Source organism: Eublepharis macularius, chromosome 1 (genome assembly GCF_028583425.1).
Source record: "Eublepharis macularius isolate TG4126 chromosome 1, MPM_Emac_v1.0, whole genome shotgun sequence".
NCBI lineage: Eukaryota > Metazoa > Chordata > Lepidosauria > Squamata > Eublepharidae > Eublepharis > Eublepharis macularius.
Genome location: NC_072790.1, coordinates 123048811 through 123068579, shown reverse-complemented (window position 1 = coordinate 123068579; position 19769 = coordinate 123048811). Strand labels below are relative to the sequence as shown.

Genomic DNA, 19769 nt, shown 5'->3' with positions numbered 1-19769 from the left:
TTTCAGTGGCAGCCTGGGCTCTTATGATATTTCCATTCTCATTATCAGTATAAAATGTTTGTATTTTAATCTTAATTTAGTTGTATTGATCTCTGTATTGTGTGTGTGTTTGTTTTTAGGTAGCTGCATCTTTTGGGAAAGGATGTCTGGAACTGTGCTTTAGTTGATAAGCAAATACATCCCTCTGGATCATTCTCCACCTGAAAACTTAATAGCCATGGATAAGGTTCAGATGCCATAGCAAATCTTGATGGATATACAGTAAACAGTTCAGCAAGAATTCCTGCCATGAACAGAACTGTGTGACAGTTAATTTGTATCATAGATCTACATAAAGACCTAATGCCTATAAGACTACTATGTGAAAAGTTCCACAGAGAAAGTGAAGACTGTGAACGTGGGACAGCTCTGGAGAAATGGGAGCAAGTAAACTTTAAAAAAGCACAGCACTGGATACACTTCATGTGCCTGCACAGCTTTCGAGTGAACTAGCACTTAAGACCTTGTGTGACAAAATGGACTCTGGAGATACAGCTGTTGGGCAAAATGCTACCTCAAGGTCTGGAGAAATAGCTAAAGTACCAAGTAGATGGCTGCAGGAACATTCAGCTAATGTTAAGATGAGTGCAATTGGAAGCCTGGAGGGACAGGCTCAAATAGATCATGAACATTTGGGAAGCCCTGCATCTTCACAGCTTTTTAGTTCGGGGAAAGTGGTGTCATCTAGTGATGCTAGCCAGCAACCCACAGAGAAGCAATACCCACAGCACCTTTCAAGTCCGTACTCATGTCAACATTCGCTTTCTTTCCCTCAGCATTCATTGCCACAAGGATTCTTGCACAACCTAAAGCCGCATCAGAGCCTGGAAAGCCACAAATGGCAGTTTCCTGGCCATCTGCAACCAGTTGCCTCTGAAGATTTATTTCCATTTCATATGCATGGCCATAGTGGAAGTTTTTCCAGAAAAAAAATTTCCAACTTGAACCCTGCTTATAGCCAGTATTCTCAGAAATGTATAGAACAGCAGTTGGAAGATGGTCATAAGAAAGAGCATAAACCCAAAAAGCCTGGCAAGTACATTTGTCCTTACTGCAGCAGGGCCTGTGCCAAACCTAGCGTACTTAAGAAACATATTCGGTCCCACACTGGGGAACGTCCATACCCTTGTGTCCCTTGTGGTTTCTCTTTTAAGACAAAGAGCAATTTATACAAGCATAGGAAATCTCATGCTCATGCAATTAAAGCAGGCTTAGTACCTTTCACAGAGTCAGCTGTGTCTAAATTGGAGTTAGATGCCAGTTTCATTGACGTGGAAGCAGAGATTCATTCAGATGGGGAGCAGAGCACAGATACTGATGAAGAGGCTTCATTACTTGTTGAAGGGTCTGATAAACTGAGCCCAGTCCCACAGATTCCATTGGACATTGCCAGAAGTAGCTTTCATTCATCAATAGAAGAATCTTTGGGAGGCCCAATGAAAGTTCCTATTTTGATTATTCCTAAAAGTGGGATGCAGTTACCATGTGAAAGCATGCAGCATGTTGGATCTGACAATCTACAAAATCCTTCATTAAATACAAAGTCTGAAGACTCTCACACAGTAAAGCAGCGACTTGCACTGAGACTGTCTGAGAAGAAAGGGCAAGATTCTGAGCAGTCATTAAATCTTCTGAGTCCACATAGCAAAGGAAGCACTGATTCGGGTTATTTTTCACGCTCAGAAAGTGCAGAGCAACAAATAAGCCCCCCAAATACCAATGCAAAGTCTTATGAAGAAATAATCTTTGGGAAATTCTATAGGATTAATCAAAGGACTGTGCAGCCGTTAGCGACAGCCAATCAGGATCATAGTTCAATGGGTAGAAAAGGCAAAGTGGAGCCACTACCTCTTGTAAATCCTAGATTAGACTTCAAGATGCTTGAAGAACAAATGTCTCCAAACAAAGAAGCACTAATTGATCCTAGTAAAATGAGCACTATAAAAAGTACCCAAGTCTTTAATGATAGCAGTATAGAGTCCAAGCAGTCTCAGACTGTAACATCACCCATCAAAAGTGAATTAAGCCTTTATCCAGGAAGTCACCCAGGTGACATAGCTCTGCTTTTAGAACCTCCCACAGATACAAACCCACTTATTAGAAGCAACTCCATGCCAACTTCATCTGCAACCAATTTGAATGTCCCAACAGCTTTGAGGGGAAGCCATTCATTTGATGAGAGGATGACTGGTTCAGATGATGTATTTTATCCTGGGACAATAGGAATACCCCATCAACGAATGTTAATACGACAAGCAGCCTTTGAGCTTCCCTCGTTGCTGGAAGGACATTCAGACTCAGAGTACCATGGCAGAATAGGGAAGAACATTATGATTGCTTCTGCCAGATCAACAGCAGGAGAAAAGGGGCTGGGCATGAGAGAGAAGAAGTTGTTGGTAGGGGAGAGAATTTTTTATGAGGGGGACTCATCAGGAAAGCATTACAGAAAGTGGGAAGAATATGGAAATCTTAAACAAAGTTATAGAGACACATCAGCACTGAGTAGTTCAAAACAAGGAGAATTTTATACTGAATCACCTACACAGTTTCAGGCAGCGTCTTCTACATATGGCATTACATTTGAAAACAGAAAGCGGAGAATACAGAAGAGTGTTGGAGATGAGGAAGATACACCATCATTGTGCAGTGGTGCCACTGGCAGCCCCATGGCTAGTGATTTTGATCCAAAATTGCAAATCCAGGAAGGACCAAGGAGTGGATATGCCATTCAAAGCCATGAGAGTTCTCCCCATTCTCATCCAGAGCGCTTTGAAGTCTGTCGGCCCAATCTACACTCAGGAAACCCAGCTCCTGCTTTAGAAGAATGTTCCATAACTATTGATTCAGAGAAGGTTACAGAGGCTTTGAGCAGAAAAGGAAATGTGATCTCCGTCATTCAGCACACAAATTCATTGAGCAGGCCAAATTCATTTGAAAGGTCTGAATCTATGGAGCTTGTTGCCTGCCAGCAAGATAAAATGTACTCATCTGAAGCTTGTGAAAGTGAGATTGCAGAGTCCCCAATGAGCCCGGATAGAACTCAGCAGACAGAAAGTGCCGACAGTGTTAGCAAACAGCCTTCTTCATCCCAGCACTCTCAGCCGTATCACATGCAGCCTAGACTTGTTCGCCAGCATAATATACAGGTACCTGAGATTCGTGTTACGGAGGAGCCAGATAAGCCAGAGAAGGAAAGGGAGGTTCCAGTGAAAGAGCAAGAAAAGCCTCCAGAAGAATTCCAGTGGCCCCAGAGAAGTGAAACCCTTTCCCAACTCCCGGCTGAAAAGCTTCCACCTAAGAAGAAGCGTTTGCGGCTTGCTGACTTGGAGCACTCCTCTGGAGAGTCCAGCTTTGAGTCTACAGGGACAAGCCTTTCCCGCAGCCCTAGTCAAGAGAGTAATTTGTCCCACAGCTCAAGTTTTTCAATGTCCTTTGAGAGGGAGGATAGCATTAAGTTCATAACATCAACCAAACAGGATGAGTTTGGGAAACCATCGGAGTTTTTAACCGTCCCAGCTGGTGCTTACTCGCTTTCTGTCCCTGGCCATCACCAACAGAAAGAAATGAGACGTTGCTCATCTGAACAGATGCCCTGTCCTCCCCCTGCTGAAATTCCTGAGCTCCGAAGTAAGTCCTTTGATTATGGAAATCTTTCTCATGCTTCTGCAGCAGGAGCACCTCCTGTTGCTTTGTCTCCAGCAAGAGAAAGGAAGAAATGCTTTTTGGTTCGCCAGGCTTCTTTCAGTGGTTCCCCAGAGATCCCCCAGGCTGATTCAAGTGTAGAACAGAATATAAAGCAAGAGCAGATGGAACATGTACATGTTAGTCTTCGATCTTCCCAAGTTGCTTGGCCTCATTCTCCCTCTTCTGTTCAGTCAGATGACTCTGGGAAGCAGTCTGCTGGTTCTTGTGCACCACAAAGCACTAGCTTATCCCCGCTTTCCCATCTCTCAGTTCCACAAGCACCTTATATCTCAAGCAAATATTCAGTAGAACAGCAGCATGTATTTGCACTGCAAGAAAAAGTTCCTTTTCTCCCCATCCACAACACTTTGTTGCCGTTTCAATATCCACCTGTCTGCATGGCTCACTTGCCAGCACAGCCCAGCACTTTGTGGCCCTCAGAACTTTCACAGACACACTTTCCTCATCATTTTGTACAGCAGCTTCAAAAATCTTACACCAAGCCACCTTTCCCAACAGAAAGTCATCCAAGTTACCATCTGGAATATGCTCAGGAGCATGTTCGAAAGAAAACTGCTGATTATGTACATAGTAAAGAGCAAACCTACCAGCGTTACTCAGGAACATCTGGGCAGTATTCTAAAAATGCACTTGCAACTTACCAGCCAGATTGTAGCATTAAATCAACAGATACCTCTTCTGAGCAGCACCTGCAGGTAGATTTTGAAACCCAGAATATTGGACCGGTCCGATCGTTACCAGGTACAGTTGTTCCTGTTAGGATTCAGACCCATGTGCCATCCTATGGTAGTGTCATGTACACAAGCATTTCTCAGATTATTGCTCAGAGCAGCAGTCCTGCTATTGTCATTTGTAAAGTTGATGAGACTCTTTCTCAAAGAACATTAGCAACAAGTGCAACCATGCATGGAATAGGATTTAACATTGCACAGATGTTAGACCAACATGGGGGCTTGGAAAAATATCCTTTGTGGAAAGTACCGCAGACCCTGTCACTTAACTTGGAATCTTCCATCCCGTTGTGCTTGGCCTCCAGCACAGATACAGTTTCTACTCTAGGTGGAAACAAACGAATGCTTTCACCTGCAAGCAGTTTGGAGCTCTTTATGGAGACTAAACAACAAAAGAGGGTAAAAGATGAAAAAATGTATGGACAGATTGTTGAGGAACTAAGTGCTGTGGAACTCACCAATTCAGACATAAAGAAAACCTTCCCCAGGCCACAAAAACCTCAGCTGGTTAGGCAGAGCTGTACTACTGAGCCAAAAGAGAGTCTGCCGTCCACCATGTCCTCTTCTCCATTATCGTCCTCATCTCAAGATTTGCCAGCTACCATGGTGCCCCCCACTGAGCCTTCACCACCAAACAGGGAAAAGCTCAGTTTCGACTCTGCGTCACCAGGTCAAAAGTCTAGTAGCATGTCTGAAGGCAGAGAATCCCCAGAAGAGCTGGATGTAGATGAAACAGAATCAGATATGAGTCTGAGTCCACAGAGGTCCCTTTTGCCTTCAGGGGAAAGTCAGACAGAAGACCAAGTCAAGCAGCAGAAATTGCCCTTCGGTATGCTGGTTCAAATGGCATCCCAACCAAGTGGAAAAGCAGCGACATCAACTATCCTTCTTACAGATCTTGCTGACTTCCAGCAAATTTTACAGTTCCCTACTTTGCGCACCACTACAACTGTGAGCTGGTGTTTCTTAAACTACACAAAACCCAATTTTGTTCAACAAGCAACCTTGAAATCATCTGTTTATGCCTCTTGGTGCATTAGCTCATGCAATCCAAACCCTTCAGGACTGAGTACAAAGATTACCCTTGCGCTCCTAAGGTCCAAGCAGAAGAACTGTACAGACATTTATACATTGGCACCAATGCATCGGCCTGGAGCTGGGAAAGTGACATCATCAAGTGCATGGAAACAGTTTACTCAGGTACTGATAGATTCTTAAAGGCCTATACATTTTGATATGCACATGCAATATACAGAAAAGTGAAGTGCATTTGAGAATGTTCAGGGTAATCTGTTGTTGTTTAATATTTCCTATAGAACAGTGCATGTTGCATTAAATTATGTTGTGATGGTAATCCCAGTGGGATTTCTTCAGGAAATGTCTATGAACTGGAGTTTTCAGGAACTTAACATCTTGCTCAGAGATTATCCCTAAGAAATCCTTGTGGACTTTCCATACCAATAACACTTGTCATGCAAAACACTTGCATGAAGGAAGATACATTAAAATAGATTGCAAAGGTGCAGTCGTGTTAGTCTATTAACAGCAAAATAAAACACAAGTCCAATGGTACCTTAAAGACTTTAACATTTATTTCAGTATGAGTATTTGTAAATCACACAGCTCACTTGCTCAGTTATGTGGAGGGAAATCAAACTGGGAACTCAACATAAGGAGAAGATTACAAGGGGATGGGGGAGAGGGATGGAGCCTAAGAGGCTGAGTGTAAATTCCCTCTTGAGTCTTTCAAGTGTAAATTCTCTGTGTAAGTTACTAGAACATATTATCAGTCACTGCTGATCCTTTTCTAGTTACTTACACAGAGAATTTACACTTGAAAGACTCATGAGCTAATTCACACCCAGACTGTCTGGCTTAATACATCTTCCCCTTAAGTAGAATACCTATTTGATTTCTCTCCTGAAAGGACTTGTGAGTCAAGAAGGCTCATATTGAAATAAATATTGTTAGTTTTTAAAGTGCCACTAGACTGTTGTTTTACATTAGAATTGGCCCAGTATAAAAATAAGCAAAAGGGAAATCTGATGTTTCAGAATGCTTTGGATGTTGTACATGTACAGATCTTAAATACTTTTAAAACAAAATGTAGTCATCTTGGTAGACTGCATATAATTTCTTCCAAATGCAAAATGGATTGAACTATTGAATTATCTAAAAGGTAACTTAAGTGTGTCGTAGTCTTAGCCATAGTTGTGGCCTCACTGTTCTTTTTATCTTTTTTTAATTCTATACTTCCTTTATATATCTTGATAACCCCAGATATATTGAATGATCTTGGAAATCTGACAAGACTAGGTTACAGCTCCGTGGATTCTCCCCCCTCCCACATACTTGTATTCAAGGGTTTTTTTACTTTTAAATTGTAGCTATTGAGGCATGAATGAGTGAACTGAGCAGTGGCTAGGTACTGCTGAAATTTAATAAGATCTAATGTTCAAAAGTGTTTTTACTGGTTATGGGTTTGAGAAGATTTTAAGCTATTTGTAGTTCATTGCTAGAAAAATGTGTCAGAGTCCCAAACCTCCCTCAGTTTTTTAAAAATACTATAGGTGTCAGTCCTGCATAGGCCCAAGTGTGGTAGTTTCCTGGCATTTTTCCAAACCTGGTGCAGACTTTAATTTCTCTTGGTATTTGATTAATCTCCAAATTTCTGTCTCTGCTATGAGTGAATGACTAATGCATTGGGTTGGGGAGGTTAAAGGCAGTTGGACATGGTAGTCGCCACATCACTGCCTTTTGAACTGTAGGCAGAGAAAACTAGTGTGTCTTACCCACACCAACCCTGATGGGCCAGATGACTTTGAGCAGACTATGACTTGAAATTCCAGTGCTAGCAGTTGACTGGTTTTGATCTCCCAGTAAGTCTTTTTTTAAAAATCCTTATTTTTTTGTGTTATATATGAAATGTGATGTGGTGGTGTGATTACAGCAGCCCCAGAACAGGGCACTTCAGAAACTGTCATTGGTCACCACATGTTTATTGCTTGGTCAAACCAATGAGCCAAATTGATTGGCTTCCTGAATCTGAGCATACATAAGGTCAAAGCTTTTCCTAAAGTATTTACTTTAATATTTTAAAACTGCTGTTAATTCAGTATATAGTGATTTTGTTTTTCAAACAGTTACAACAATTAGTAATTGTTTTTCATTTCACAGATGAAACAAGAGCCATTTTTCATATTTGGCAGCAAGTTTGAAAAGAAGGTAGTAGGGTCTGTTGTCAAAGAAAGAATTAAAGGAGACAGCCATGGTGACAAAGATATTGTATCCAAGCAAACTGAGCCAATGCGAATTAAAATCTTCGAAGGAGGGTAAGAACACAAAACTGAAAAAAATCATGCATGTTCTCATATTTTAGTGAAAGACCACGATCCAGATAACTGCTTGGGGCTTGTGTTAGCCCAGTGGTGGTATTGATTTTTTAAGCAGCTGACACCCTCCATATACACATACACAAACCACACTACAAAGTACTGCTTCCTGCTTCCTTCTCTCCTTCACACCCACCAGCCAACCTACCTTCATCTGTCCCCAGCTTTTCCTCTTTCCATCTCGTGGCAGCCTCTGGCCCAGTTGTGTAGTGCAGGCTGCTGGGCTGCATTCAGTTGCTTGATAGGGAACCTGCTTGTGGGGAACTCCTCACTTTCCTTTGTATCCTCTTCTCCACATCATTTCCTCTTCCTTTCCTCCTGGCACCTCCCATATTCTTACCTTTCTCTGCATCCTTCTCTCTTTCCCACCCACCAACCTAACTTTTATCTTCAACTGTGCTTCATTTATACCCAGTGAGCTTCCACTACAGAGAGGTGATCTGGGTCTCCCAGATCCTTGTGTGAAATTCTTTTTAATTTTTTTTTATTGGTGCAAAAACATAAAAAAATAAAAAAGCAAATGGGAGGGGAAAAAAGAAAAAGAAAAAAAGAGTGCTGGCTACAAAAACACCGTTAGCAAATCTATACATAGGTATCCTTTAAAAGATAAATATCTAAACATAAGTCCATGCACAGTTGCCTTCTATATGCAATACATTCACATTTTGATAAGTTTATAAGGTCTTCAATCCAGTGATTTACAGTAGGTGAGCTTTTGTCTTTCCAGTGTTGAAGTATATGTCTTTTAGTAATGGAGGGTCCATTTCCATTGACCATCAGTTAGATTCCAAGAGTCAGGCAAGTAGTTTAACAGTGCATTAACATCCTCAAAAATTAATGAGTTTTCTACCACAAAATTAATATGACTAATAACTTCCTCCCAAAAGGGCTGAATGACTAAACATGATCAAAGCATCTGCTTAAGAGATGCATTTTTTGAATTACACAACCAACAGTTGGGCACTGTGCTTAAACCTTTATTAAAAGTTGCTGTGGTGTCCAATATACCCTAAACATAATTTTTTACTGAATAAGTCACAACTTAAGATCCATAGAGCAACAAGTATATGGCTTAAGACAAAATTAGACTCTCCAGATAATTATTTCATTCATCTCAAAGGCTCTGGGTATTATATTTATTAAGCAACATCAAATATTTATATACAAATATTGTAGATTTCGCTTTTTGTATTGATTCAATAAGACTCTCCAAAAGTTGGGGAAATTCTGAAGCGCTCAAAGCTGCTGGATCATATTTGGACACCAATAAATATTGCAGTTGTAAATATTGCCATTCAGCAGAAGTTGGCAAATCATATTTAGACTTCAGGTGGAAAATTGACAAGAACTCATCATTACCTATCAATTGATAGTAACCTTATCTGTCCAAGCCTTCCATAAGAAAGATTTCTTCCTAATTTTTAAATCTAGATTTGACTATAATGTTAGTTTAGCATGTGAGAACGGATCAAATTGATATTGTCGTACTATGTCCCATACTTCTCTAGTAGCAGAAATTGTTAATGAAAGAAAAAACTTAATTGTGTGGTCTTCACCAGTTGGACTCTTTACCACATGAACTTTGTCATTACCAGTTGAATTTCATGATTCTGTATTGTATAATAATAGTTTTTGCACTTCGCACATTTAAAAAACCTTAAAAAATTGATTAACTGTTTCATGAAATTTTTGTTCCCTGGGTTGTATATAGATGTTGAATGGTAGGTAGCAAGTAGCCGGTCCTGAGTGAGTCATGCAAGTTGCCTGATGGTTGTTGCCAGGCCTGGATGTGATGAGTCCTGGAAAGGTCCCTGTTCTGTTTGTTGCCTTTTACTGACAGAAACCAAGGCTTGAAGACTGGCAGTACCAAGGCCACCAAATTCCTTAAGCTTACAGGTGCTGCTTCTATTATTTTTGGGTGAGCTTTCACCACCGCCTCGATTCAGATTTCAGATTTTTCTGCAAACCTGGGACTTTTTTCAGGTTTACAGAAAGATCTTGTGTGTTCATGGTTCCAATCTCTGGACTTAAATATCCACAAATTTGGCCATGTTGAGAAGAAGTTATATTGATAAATAGATACGAGAGCCAGTGTCATTAAGTGTTTAGGGCGATAGCCAGAATGACCCAGATTAATGTCCCTGCCCTGAATTCTTCACAGGGACAGGAATATAAACATGTAATTATAAAGATTAAAAATCGTAATAATAAATACAACATAAGCTACAAATGAACTATGGTGATTTTGAAATCACTCAATAAAAGGACTGATGATGATCACTCTTGTGCAGCACAGTATCCAGAAGGAGAAAGGCTGGATGGTGGTTTCAGAAGCATTTAGTAATAATAACTGCACTTATATACTGCTCTTCTAGACAGATTAGTGCCCCACTCATTGCAGTGAACAAACTCAGTGTTGTTATTATCCCCATAATACAGCTAGGGAGCTGGAGCGGCTTACCCAAGGCCACCTAACTAAGTTCATGGCAGTAGTGGGATTCAAACCTGCAGAGTGCTGATTCACAACTCAGCCATTTAACCACTTTGCTATTTATTGGTTTCTTTTTGTTTTTTAAAAAATTGGATGTCACCTTTCCATCCAAATGGGTTCCCCAAGGCAGTGAACAACAAATATTAAAACATTAAAAACATTAACATATTTAAAGTGTATATATAAATACAATACAAACATATAGACATATCGACAAATGCACACATAACCAGGGAGGAAGGCATATAAGCATTCCTCTTCCTTATGCTGTAGGGCGGTGGTTGCCAAGCATTTTGGAATGGTGACCCAAATGTCTAAATAAACTTGGTATGGTGAGCCACGTTAAAATTACAACACAAATCAATAAAACTGCAGAACCCGGGATCCACTTTCACAGACTTTGCCACCCATTTTGGAGTCAGGATCCATTGTCTGGAAATGCTGCTGTAGGCGCATTGTAGTCTGTAGGGGAGCTCTCCTGTGAGCACAAATTCCTATAATGTTTGGCTGTACATAGGAAACAAGTTCAGATGTACTGGTTTGCTGTGGGCTGATGTACTGGACTCATCTGTGCTTGGTTTAACTGGAGTGTGTCTGCAGTTTCTTTGCAACATGTGTAAGGTGTGGTTTATGCAGAAATGGGAAAATAGTGATTCAGTGCATATAGTCAATGTGAATCCCCCTAAAGATCTACATACAATGATTTTTTTGCACATGGGCATATCTTACCTATTGACTCCATTGTCTTGTGTACATGTTTAAAAATTAAATCCAATAGTATTTTTAACACATAATTTTTCAGCTTAGGGTAGTGCTGTGTTTACCAGTGGGTTTGTTCTTATGCAAAGTATTTTTTAAAAAATTCAGGAAACTAGTAGACAACAATAAGTCTGTTTTTTTGCAGGTTTACTTTGTGTGCCTCAATAGCACACTTTTCCTTGTGGTTGTTATTCAAATGACATTAGCACCACTGATAGGTCTCACCATTCAAATGAACTTATTTGAATAGCAAAATTTGCTTGTGACTATAAGCCTTAAGGGGATTGAACAAATTGTCTTTTAGGAAAATCACCAATTTAGTAAGCTCAGCTTACTATATTATCTGCCCTGACCTGGATAGCCTAGGTGAGCCTGACCTCATCAGATCTCAGACTCTAAGCAAGATCAATCTTGATTAGTAATTGGATGGAAGCTCTCCAACGAAGACCAGGGTAGCAGAGCCAGGCAATGGCAAACCACCTCTGTTAATCTCTTGCCATGAACACTCTACCAGAGGTCACCATAAGTCACTATGACTTGACGGCACTCTTCACCATACTAAATTATCTGTTTTCCCATTCAGGAGTTTTGTTTGTTTGCTGTTATAAATGGTAAATTATAAATTTATAAATTGTGGTGTCTTGGCCATATTTATGTGGCTTCACTGATGAAAAAGGGGCCTCTTAAACTAAGCATTGTTCAACCATTGTGTGATCAAGAAGGACTATGATTCTCTTGTCCACAAAGCCCCATTTTGCCTTTAAAGCATATCATCCAAAAGAACAAAAAGAAAAAATGGCAAGCACTAGAAGAGAGATGTCAAGGAAAGGATTGTAAGTAGAGATGGGCACGAATCGAATTATGACCCAAAAAAACGCACGAACCAGGCCAGTTCATGGTTCGCGAACCAGTGGTTTGTGGAAGCTCATTTCCACGAACTTCCACAAACTGGTCTACTGGTTCGTTTGGGTCGTAAAGGGGCATATAAACTTTTCCTGCAGCTTGCAAGCAGCAGGTCCCTTTAAACTATCAGCTGGTAGGTGGCGGGGGGATCCCCCCTTGCTGTCTGTCAGCTGATAGTTTAAAAGGACCTGCCGCTTGCAAGTCGCAGGGCGCTTTAAATTGCCCAAACCAGGAGGGGGAGGATGCCGTGGGCCCACAGGGCAAGGTAAGTGTGGAGCTGGGGCTGGGGCTGGAGGAGTGAGGTAGGGTGGGGGCTGGGGTTTGGGCAGTTTAAAGAGCCCTGCTGCTTGCAAGTGGCAGGTCCCTTTAAACTATCAGCTGGCAGGCGGCGAGGGAGGAATCCTCCCTCACTGGCTGACAGCTGATAGTTTAAAGGGACCTGCCACTTGCAAGGCAGGAAAGGGCCCTTTAAACTGGCAAATGTCCTTTTCCCTGCTGCTGCTAAGCGGCCGGAAAGGGGCATTTAAACCCCACAAACCACGAACTGGTTCATAAACTAGCCCCACAAACCTCATGGTTTGGATTTTTTGTGGTTTGCCCATCTCTAATTGTAAGGGCAAAGAGGTTGTGGGAGGAGACTTCATGGTATAAAACACAGCCCAGTCATATTGATCAGACCATAGCTATACATCCATGGAAAAATATCTGACAAATGTGGGAAGAAATGAGGGAAGAAATTATGAGGCCTGTGTTAGTTAATTAGGGGCAGAGGATGAAAAAAGAAAAAGTAGAGATGCCTCTAGCTTGCTGGCTTACAATTGCAAAACAACTCCTCATTTCCTCTAATCACCTGTTATCCTTCATGAGTAAAATACAAAGATGGTTTATTCAACAAGGAAGGATGAGTAATTTATAGTATGATACTAAGCATAGACTTAGGCAGCACAATTCAAAATTGGAACAATGGTAGTATTTTACTTTTACTCTGAGGCCTTATGCAAATCTCTCTCAAACTGTAGCTTGGCTCTGGTGGTGGTGCTGCACGGAGGATATTGGTATAGCTGCAGATCTCGAGGCTTCAGCTCTGCTTTGGGCTCCACACCAGGGTGCTCTGTTCTCTGCAGGGACAATCCTCCTCTGATGGTTTCCATCTCCCATGTCCCTCAGAAAGTTCTCCTTTCAGACAACTCTGATGGCTTCCTTACAGAGATGAAATACACCTCCCCCAATTCTAACATAAGGCCAAACCCATAGGGTTGCACACAAAATACTCCCCTACATAATAGCTATGGTACACTAGAAAAAGATCTGTGTCAAGCTGAATTTTTCTGTTCTGAATGTCTAGAAGGTAAAATTCCTGATTCCACAGAACTGCATGTCCCTTACTTTAGCATAATAATTCCATAGGTTACCTATGTCTGTTGTAACATGTCTTCCAGTGTTACCTTTCTTATGCACTAAAAGAAACAGTGGAAATGACACCAGAATTCATTATGTATACATAATTAAGCAAGAATCTAGCACATGCTTTAAGAGTCTTTGAAAGTCTGATGCTTCCCAAACTATGAGAAAGAAATATTGAAAACAGTTCTCAAGGGTGAGGCATACCACTAATCAGTTCCTCTTTTTCTTAACCAGTAAATGAAAAATCTAAACGGATTGTATATAAAATGAGAAGATCTGCCTTATTATAGACAGTACATATTTACCCTAGCTAGTCTTCTTTCTGTTACTATTTCTCGTAGTGGTCAATAATGTGCAGTTTACATGCTTCCTGTCTTGCATTCTGCAAGCAGAAACTATCAAGTATATTGTTGGGTTTACCCTAAGACAGGAATTATACACAGTTCAGTCTAAAATAACTCTTTGGGGGTTTGCCATCTAATTACTTTATACTTATTGTAGTATCTTAGCTTCTGGATTTAAAACTCTATACAAAAACTGATACGTGTAAAAAATGAAAAACAGAGAAGCAAGTCTAGTGTGGTCCTATCCTGCAAATGTATACACATCCTCTTGTCTTTATTACTATTGCTGTCACAGATTGGGGTCTGAGCCCTAAGATTTGCACATCTCATGTATGTATGTTACATATTTATGACTGGTGCACTATTTTAATAAATACCTTCTTCCCACAGGTATAAATCTAATGAGGATTATGTGTATGTCAGAGGGCGAGGGCGAGGAAAGTATATTTGTGAAGAATGTGGAATTCGGTGCAAGAAGCCAAGCATGCTGAAAAAACATATCCGCACTCATACCGATGTACGGCCTTATATATGCAAACTGTGTAATTTTGCCTTCAAAACTAAAGGTACATCAATACTGAACAGTCGCCACCTTAGGGTCAGGTAGCAATTTTCCCCAGGCCAGTTTCGCTAGGGATCCTGACAGTGTTTTGCTGTCTTCTGGGCATGGAGTAAGGGTCACTGTGTGTGTAGGCGGGGGGTAGTTTTGAATTTCCTGCATTGTGCAGGGGGTTGGACTAGTTGACTCTAGAGTTACCTTCAAACCCTGTGATTCTGTGGTCCTATCAAATGTAAAGGGGGAGTCTGTTTAGCCATACATCTTTCCAGTGCAAAGGAGGGGTTTTTTAAAACAAGGTAGTTTATGCAAATGAGACTTCATGAAATGTAAGTTTTCCCTTTTATCTAAGTGATTCAAGGATTTATGTGAGATAGAGAGAGACTTTGTGTTACTTAATTAAGAAATATGGGCTTCTACCCAGCCCATCTGTCTACAAAGGAAATGTAATGGCATAAAAACTGCCTTGGCAAATATTACTTTCATGTTCAAAATGTTACAGTGCTAGTATTAATTACATCAATATACAAAATGCTACAGGGATTGTACATTTGCAGTAGCACATTGCAGAAGCAGAATGTAAGCTGCAGGGCAGAGAATTCCTGATCTGCTACATAGTGGGTTGGTTTCACATTTATAAATAATGCAAAAATCCACTGGCTCCAGGTGGGCCACTCTGTCCATAGTTACATTAATTATGTATTGAGATATGATGGCTCATGTCCATATGTACAAACCTGTAGTGGAGGGGGGACTTCCATTTGTTAGTGTATGGGCATACAGGTAGGAAATAGGATTGATCCATTTGTTAGGGAGAGATCAGTTTCTTTAGCAATGCCCGTAGCAAATTTAAATATTATATTATTTCACTTATTTTTAATGCCAGAAATACATGATGTGCTGAAATCTTGATCCCAATAGCTATTTCATCTGTTTGTCTGTGTATATGTGATAAATAATAGGTATAGAGCCTTGTTAGTTTTGCAATATTAAGGTGACATCAATTGCTTTAGTGGTCCTTTTGGACAGTTTTCATCTAGAGTTTGAAAAGAGAAGTGTACTGTTAGGAGTTTTGGTCTTTTGTATCATAGACCAAGTAACAGTACGGGGAAATCTGGGCACATATGTTAGAATAGTTCTGTTCCTGTTTGACATGTCAACAACAGAGGATAACTGTTAAGATTTATCCTGTGGGTTACCACAAAATTCCCAGTGCTTTTTGAAATCTTTACGGAGCCACTTCATGTAACTTCCACTGTGCTGTTTTAATGCTACTGTTATATCTATTCAGGATTAGCATCTATATGACTGTTAACCAAAGCTAAGCTGAATCCTGATAAGACATATTACGTTTTAATGTTCAGTAGCTGCAGGGTGCACTAAAAGTAATAATATTTATAATAATAATCAATAATTGTAGTCAGTATATATAAGAGTAACTGCAGGCACTACAGTCATTGAACATTGGGCATTTCCAATGAACAGTGCTAAATTTGAATATATATATATATACACACACACACACACACACACAGAGTTATGTGGAAAAGCTATTACTACAGTTACATTTTAACTGAATGAGATCATTCCACCCATCTGTCCAGTTTACTTGCTTAACTGTCTAGCTTAGAGAGAAGAGAGAAATTATCTAGAGCAAGCAAGGCATTTATACGGATTCCATCTAATCTGAGTGATCTTTTTCTTCCTCTTTTCTCAGGAAATCTGACAAAACATATGAAATCTAAAGCACACATGAAAAAATGCCTGGAGCTGGGAGTATCAATGACGTCTGTTGATGATGCTGAAACGGAAGAAGCTGGTATGTCATAATGGACTTCAAGAGTTGTAGTAGTTTTTGCAAATGATTCATCGTACTTCATCACTTCCTGACGAGAAGGGATATAAAGATTTTTTTGTATAGAAAAGTTTTCCTTCTGCCAATAGCAAACATTGAAAATATTCTTGACATGTTTGTTTTACAGTTTGGTGAACACTTTCTTTTCTTGAGAAAATATCTCTCCTGCACCTGCCCATCAGTCCTTTGGAGAGTTCAGATACGTTGGGTTTGATGCTCTTACATGATATTCACAGTCATGATATGTCTCAGATTAGAGACGTATTTCAAAACAGTGTGAGAATGTTGGTGTGCTATCCCCCTCTCTGCAAGATCTGCCCAAGCCTGGGATACTTGGGATAGCTATTTGCTTTTTGAACAGAACTAATCTACAAAGTGTGGAATCTGGCTTTCCATAGTGAATTTGATACATCGTCCAGGCCCTGTGGGTGCAGAGATAATCTTCAAAAGGAAAGACTACTAGCCAGGTTCAGTGCTGTGTTGGTTTGACAGTGCAGTAGTAAGAACAGTTACACTCTTTGATTTTACTGGATTTAAAACATCATAACTTGGCAAAGGATTGCTGTGTAAGTCATCTAGGAGTTTGTAGCCCAGTTCAGATATAATAGCCAAACCATAGTTTTCCATGCATGTACTTTCCCCGCCTTCTCTTGTACTCCTATTCCCTCCTTCACACAAGCCATAGCTTGCCATATTTCAGTTAGACATGATTTGCACAAATCACAATTTGCCTCCAACCTGGAATTGGAAACTATAATATGTTTGCAATTCTGGTTGTGATCAAATTATGATTTGCACAAACTACAATATAGAGTTTCCAATTCATATTTTATAGCGTGCTATGATTTGTATGAAACAAGAAGTGAGGGAGGGAGTTAGAACATATGAGGGAGCAGGAAGAGGCAAGAGTCCTAAGATGTTTCATGTCAGAAGTGCTGTTTTATCAAACCTCAACCAGTTCTGTGACTGGATTCTCATATCTCCTCATTCCATCCTACAGAAGTTGCAGAGAGGTATAAAAGGCACTGTGATATTTGCAGTTCAAGGTGTATGTAAATGTTACCAGTTTCAGTGAGACTTCAGGCTGCTTGATGCACAGTGGATTTCCTACAAAAATAACATTAAAGAGGCCTGATTTTGCAGTCGCTACAATGAGAACTATAGCTAAAACTAGCAGCTTTCAGTGTAAAAGACTATGATGAAATATATCCCTTGCTTATGCCCTATTGATTTGTCACATTTGTTGCAGAAAACATGGAAGACACACACCAGGAAGCTGAGAAGAGTAATATGACTGGCACATCAACTGAACACCAATTCTCTGATGCTGAAGAATCAGATGGAGATGATGGAGAGGATAATGATGATGATGATGACGACGACGATGATTTTGATGACATGCTTGGAGATTCAACACCCAAAACAAGATCACGAAGCACCAGCCCACAGCCACCTAGATTCTCTTCACTATCTGTGAATGTTGCTACAGCATCTTATGGGGGTTCTCCTGACAGTTCAGTAGGGCATTCCTCCTTGATAAGTTATTTGGTCACTTTACCTAGTATTCAGGTTACTCAGCTCCTAACACCAAGTGACTCTTGTGATGATTCACAGATGACAGAATATCAGAGGTTTTTCCAGAACAAAAGTACAGATTCAGAACCCGACAAAGACAGGCTAGACATACCTAGTTGCATGGATGAAGATTATATGGTTTCTTTGGAGTCCAACTCATCTCCTAGGGACTTCTCGTCTTCCAGCAGACAGTCTTCACCAGGGTATGATTCTTCACCATATAGAGATAACTCACCAAAGAGGTATTTGATGCCCAAAGGGGATTTGTCACCTAGAAGACATTTATCACCAAGAAGAGAGATTTCACCCATCAGACACCTTTCACCAAGGAAGGAAGCTGTACTGAGGAGAGAACTATCACCACGAAGAGATGTTTCACCACGACGTCATCTGTCTCCAAGGAGACCTATGTCACCTGGAAAAGACACATCCTCCCGAAGAGACATGTCTCCACGAAGAGAAAGAAGGTTTATGGGTTCAGTTAGAGCAACATCACCCCGAAGAGGCTTGTACCATAACCCAACATTGCCTATAGGGCAGTATTTGCAATCTGAATCAATTCCATTGGGACAGTCAGTAAGTTGAAATTATTACTTAATTTATGTATTATTTACTACTGCTTACATTACTTTAGGTTTAAATTACACTGTATAAGGTAGATGATTAAGTCTAGAAACACAACTGAATCGATTTCATGAGCAAACAAAAGTGGCAAACCACAAAAGTTATTGTTTTAGATAATAGAATCTTGTACATAATTTCTCCAAAAGTATTTAAAACAAGAAAACTTCTTCATCACAGGATATAACTTAATTCTGTCGGTAAGGTATAGTTAAAAAGCTTACCTCTAACATGTTTTTTGTAGGCCTTTGAATGTTCGTTGAAGAACACACTTATTTTCATTGTTTATCAGTAATGCATTATTTGTTTTAGGTCTAGCTTCAGTGGTATATTAGCCTGTCTCCAAAATAATCCAAGAGGAGCTTACTAACGAGAATGTAACTTTTCTGCCTTTCCAATGAAGCTCCTTTCCTGTCCCTCTCAAAATGCTGCTAGGTAGGATGTATAAGTCTGCAATAGGAGTGGAGAATTAGTGAAAATTGTCCTTCCCACCCCACTGGCTGAAGTGTCCTTCCACCAGAGGAAGACCCAAGCCACAGATCCAAGTCACACATTTTAGCTATGAAACCTTTGTAAGAGCTTATTGTTTTGATTGTTCATCATCCCCTGATATTTTGGGGGGAATTCTGGGAGAACTGATCACATCATGTTCTTAAAAGCAGCAGCAGAGATGGTAAATCTGTGTCTGGATAGTCCAGCCTCCAGGTGGGGTCTCACTTACTCAATACTCCAGTATTTTAATAAATCTCTGTACTAGAATGTCATAAAGGAGAATTCAAGCCCAGTATGTCACTCTTCTTCTTCATGTTCTGATTTTGTATATAAAATTATTTTATTGCATGGAGCAGCATTGTCATGTGAGCCCCTATCCACATGCTGAAATGGTACAGTTTAGAGACAGGTTTACCTTTGCATCACTGTTTGCAAGAACTAGGCCTCAACAAGGATAAATCACGATATAAACCAGGGGTGGCCAAATGGCGGCTAGCAAGCCGCATGCGGCTCTTCAAGCCTTATTTGGCGGCTCCTGGAGGCTTGCAAGATTTCCCCTCCCCCCAGACTCTTTTAAGGGGCAAAGCTGGTTCCTGGGACTTGGTGGGCAGGCCAGCAGGCAGGCCAGCTGCTCTTCCAACCTATGCATCCAGCACGCTCCCCACTTCTTTCCCAGTGCTGGAGCAAAGACGGGGCGGGGCAGGGCCAAGGACAGCTCACCCTCCCTCACCATGCTGGGTGTTCCTCTGCAGGCACCGCATTTGGCCAGCCCCGTGCTCGCTGCAAGCGCCCAGGAAGGGCACTTCGGGGAAGGGGAAAGGGAGGAATGAAGAAGCGGTGAGGAAGCACCAAGGCAGAGGTGGCCTAGGACTTCCTGCTTGCCGGCTTACTCCTGAGTAGGC

At 40.7% G+C, this 19769-nt stretch overlaps 1 protein-coding gene across 2 annotated transcripts in view; it reads left to right on the top strand.

Annotated features, from left to right (window-relative positions):
- HIVEP2 (HIVEP zinc finger 2) overlaps positions 1–19769 on the top strand; it is a 60737-nt gene that overhangs the window by 34905 nt on the left and 6063 nt on the right. For both annotated transcript variants that reach the window (XM_054976456.1, XM_054976464.1), the window contains 5 exons: positions 120–5675; positions 7653–7807; positions 14159–14334; positions 16042–16143; positions 17429–18330. In XM_054976456.1, the coding sequence (XP_054832431.1) occupies positions 516–5675; positions 7653–7807; positions 14159–14334; positions 16042–16143; positions 17429–18330 (6495 nt within the window). In that variant the 5' untranslated portion in view covers positions 120–515. The remainder of the gene's footprint in view (positions 1–119; positions 5676–7652; positions 7808–14158; positions 14335–16041; positions 16144–17428; positions 18331–19769) is intronic.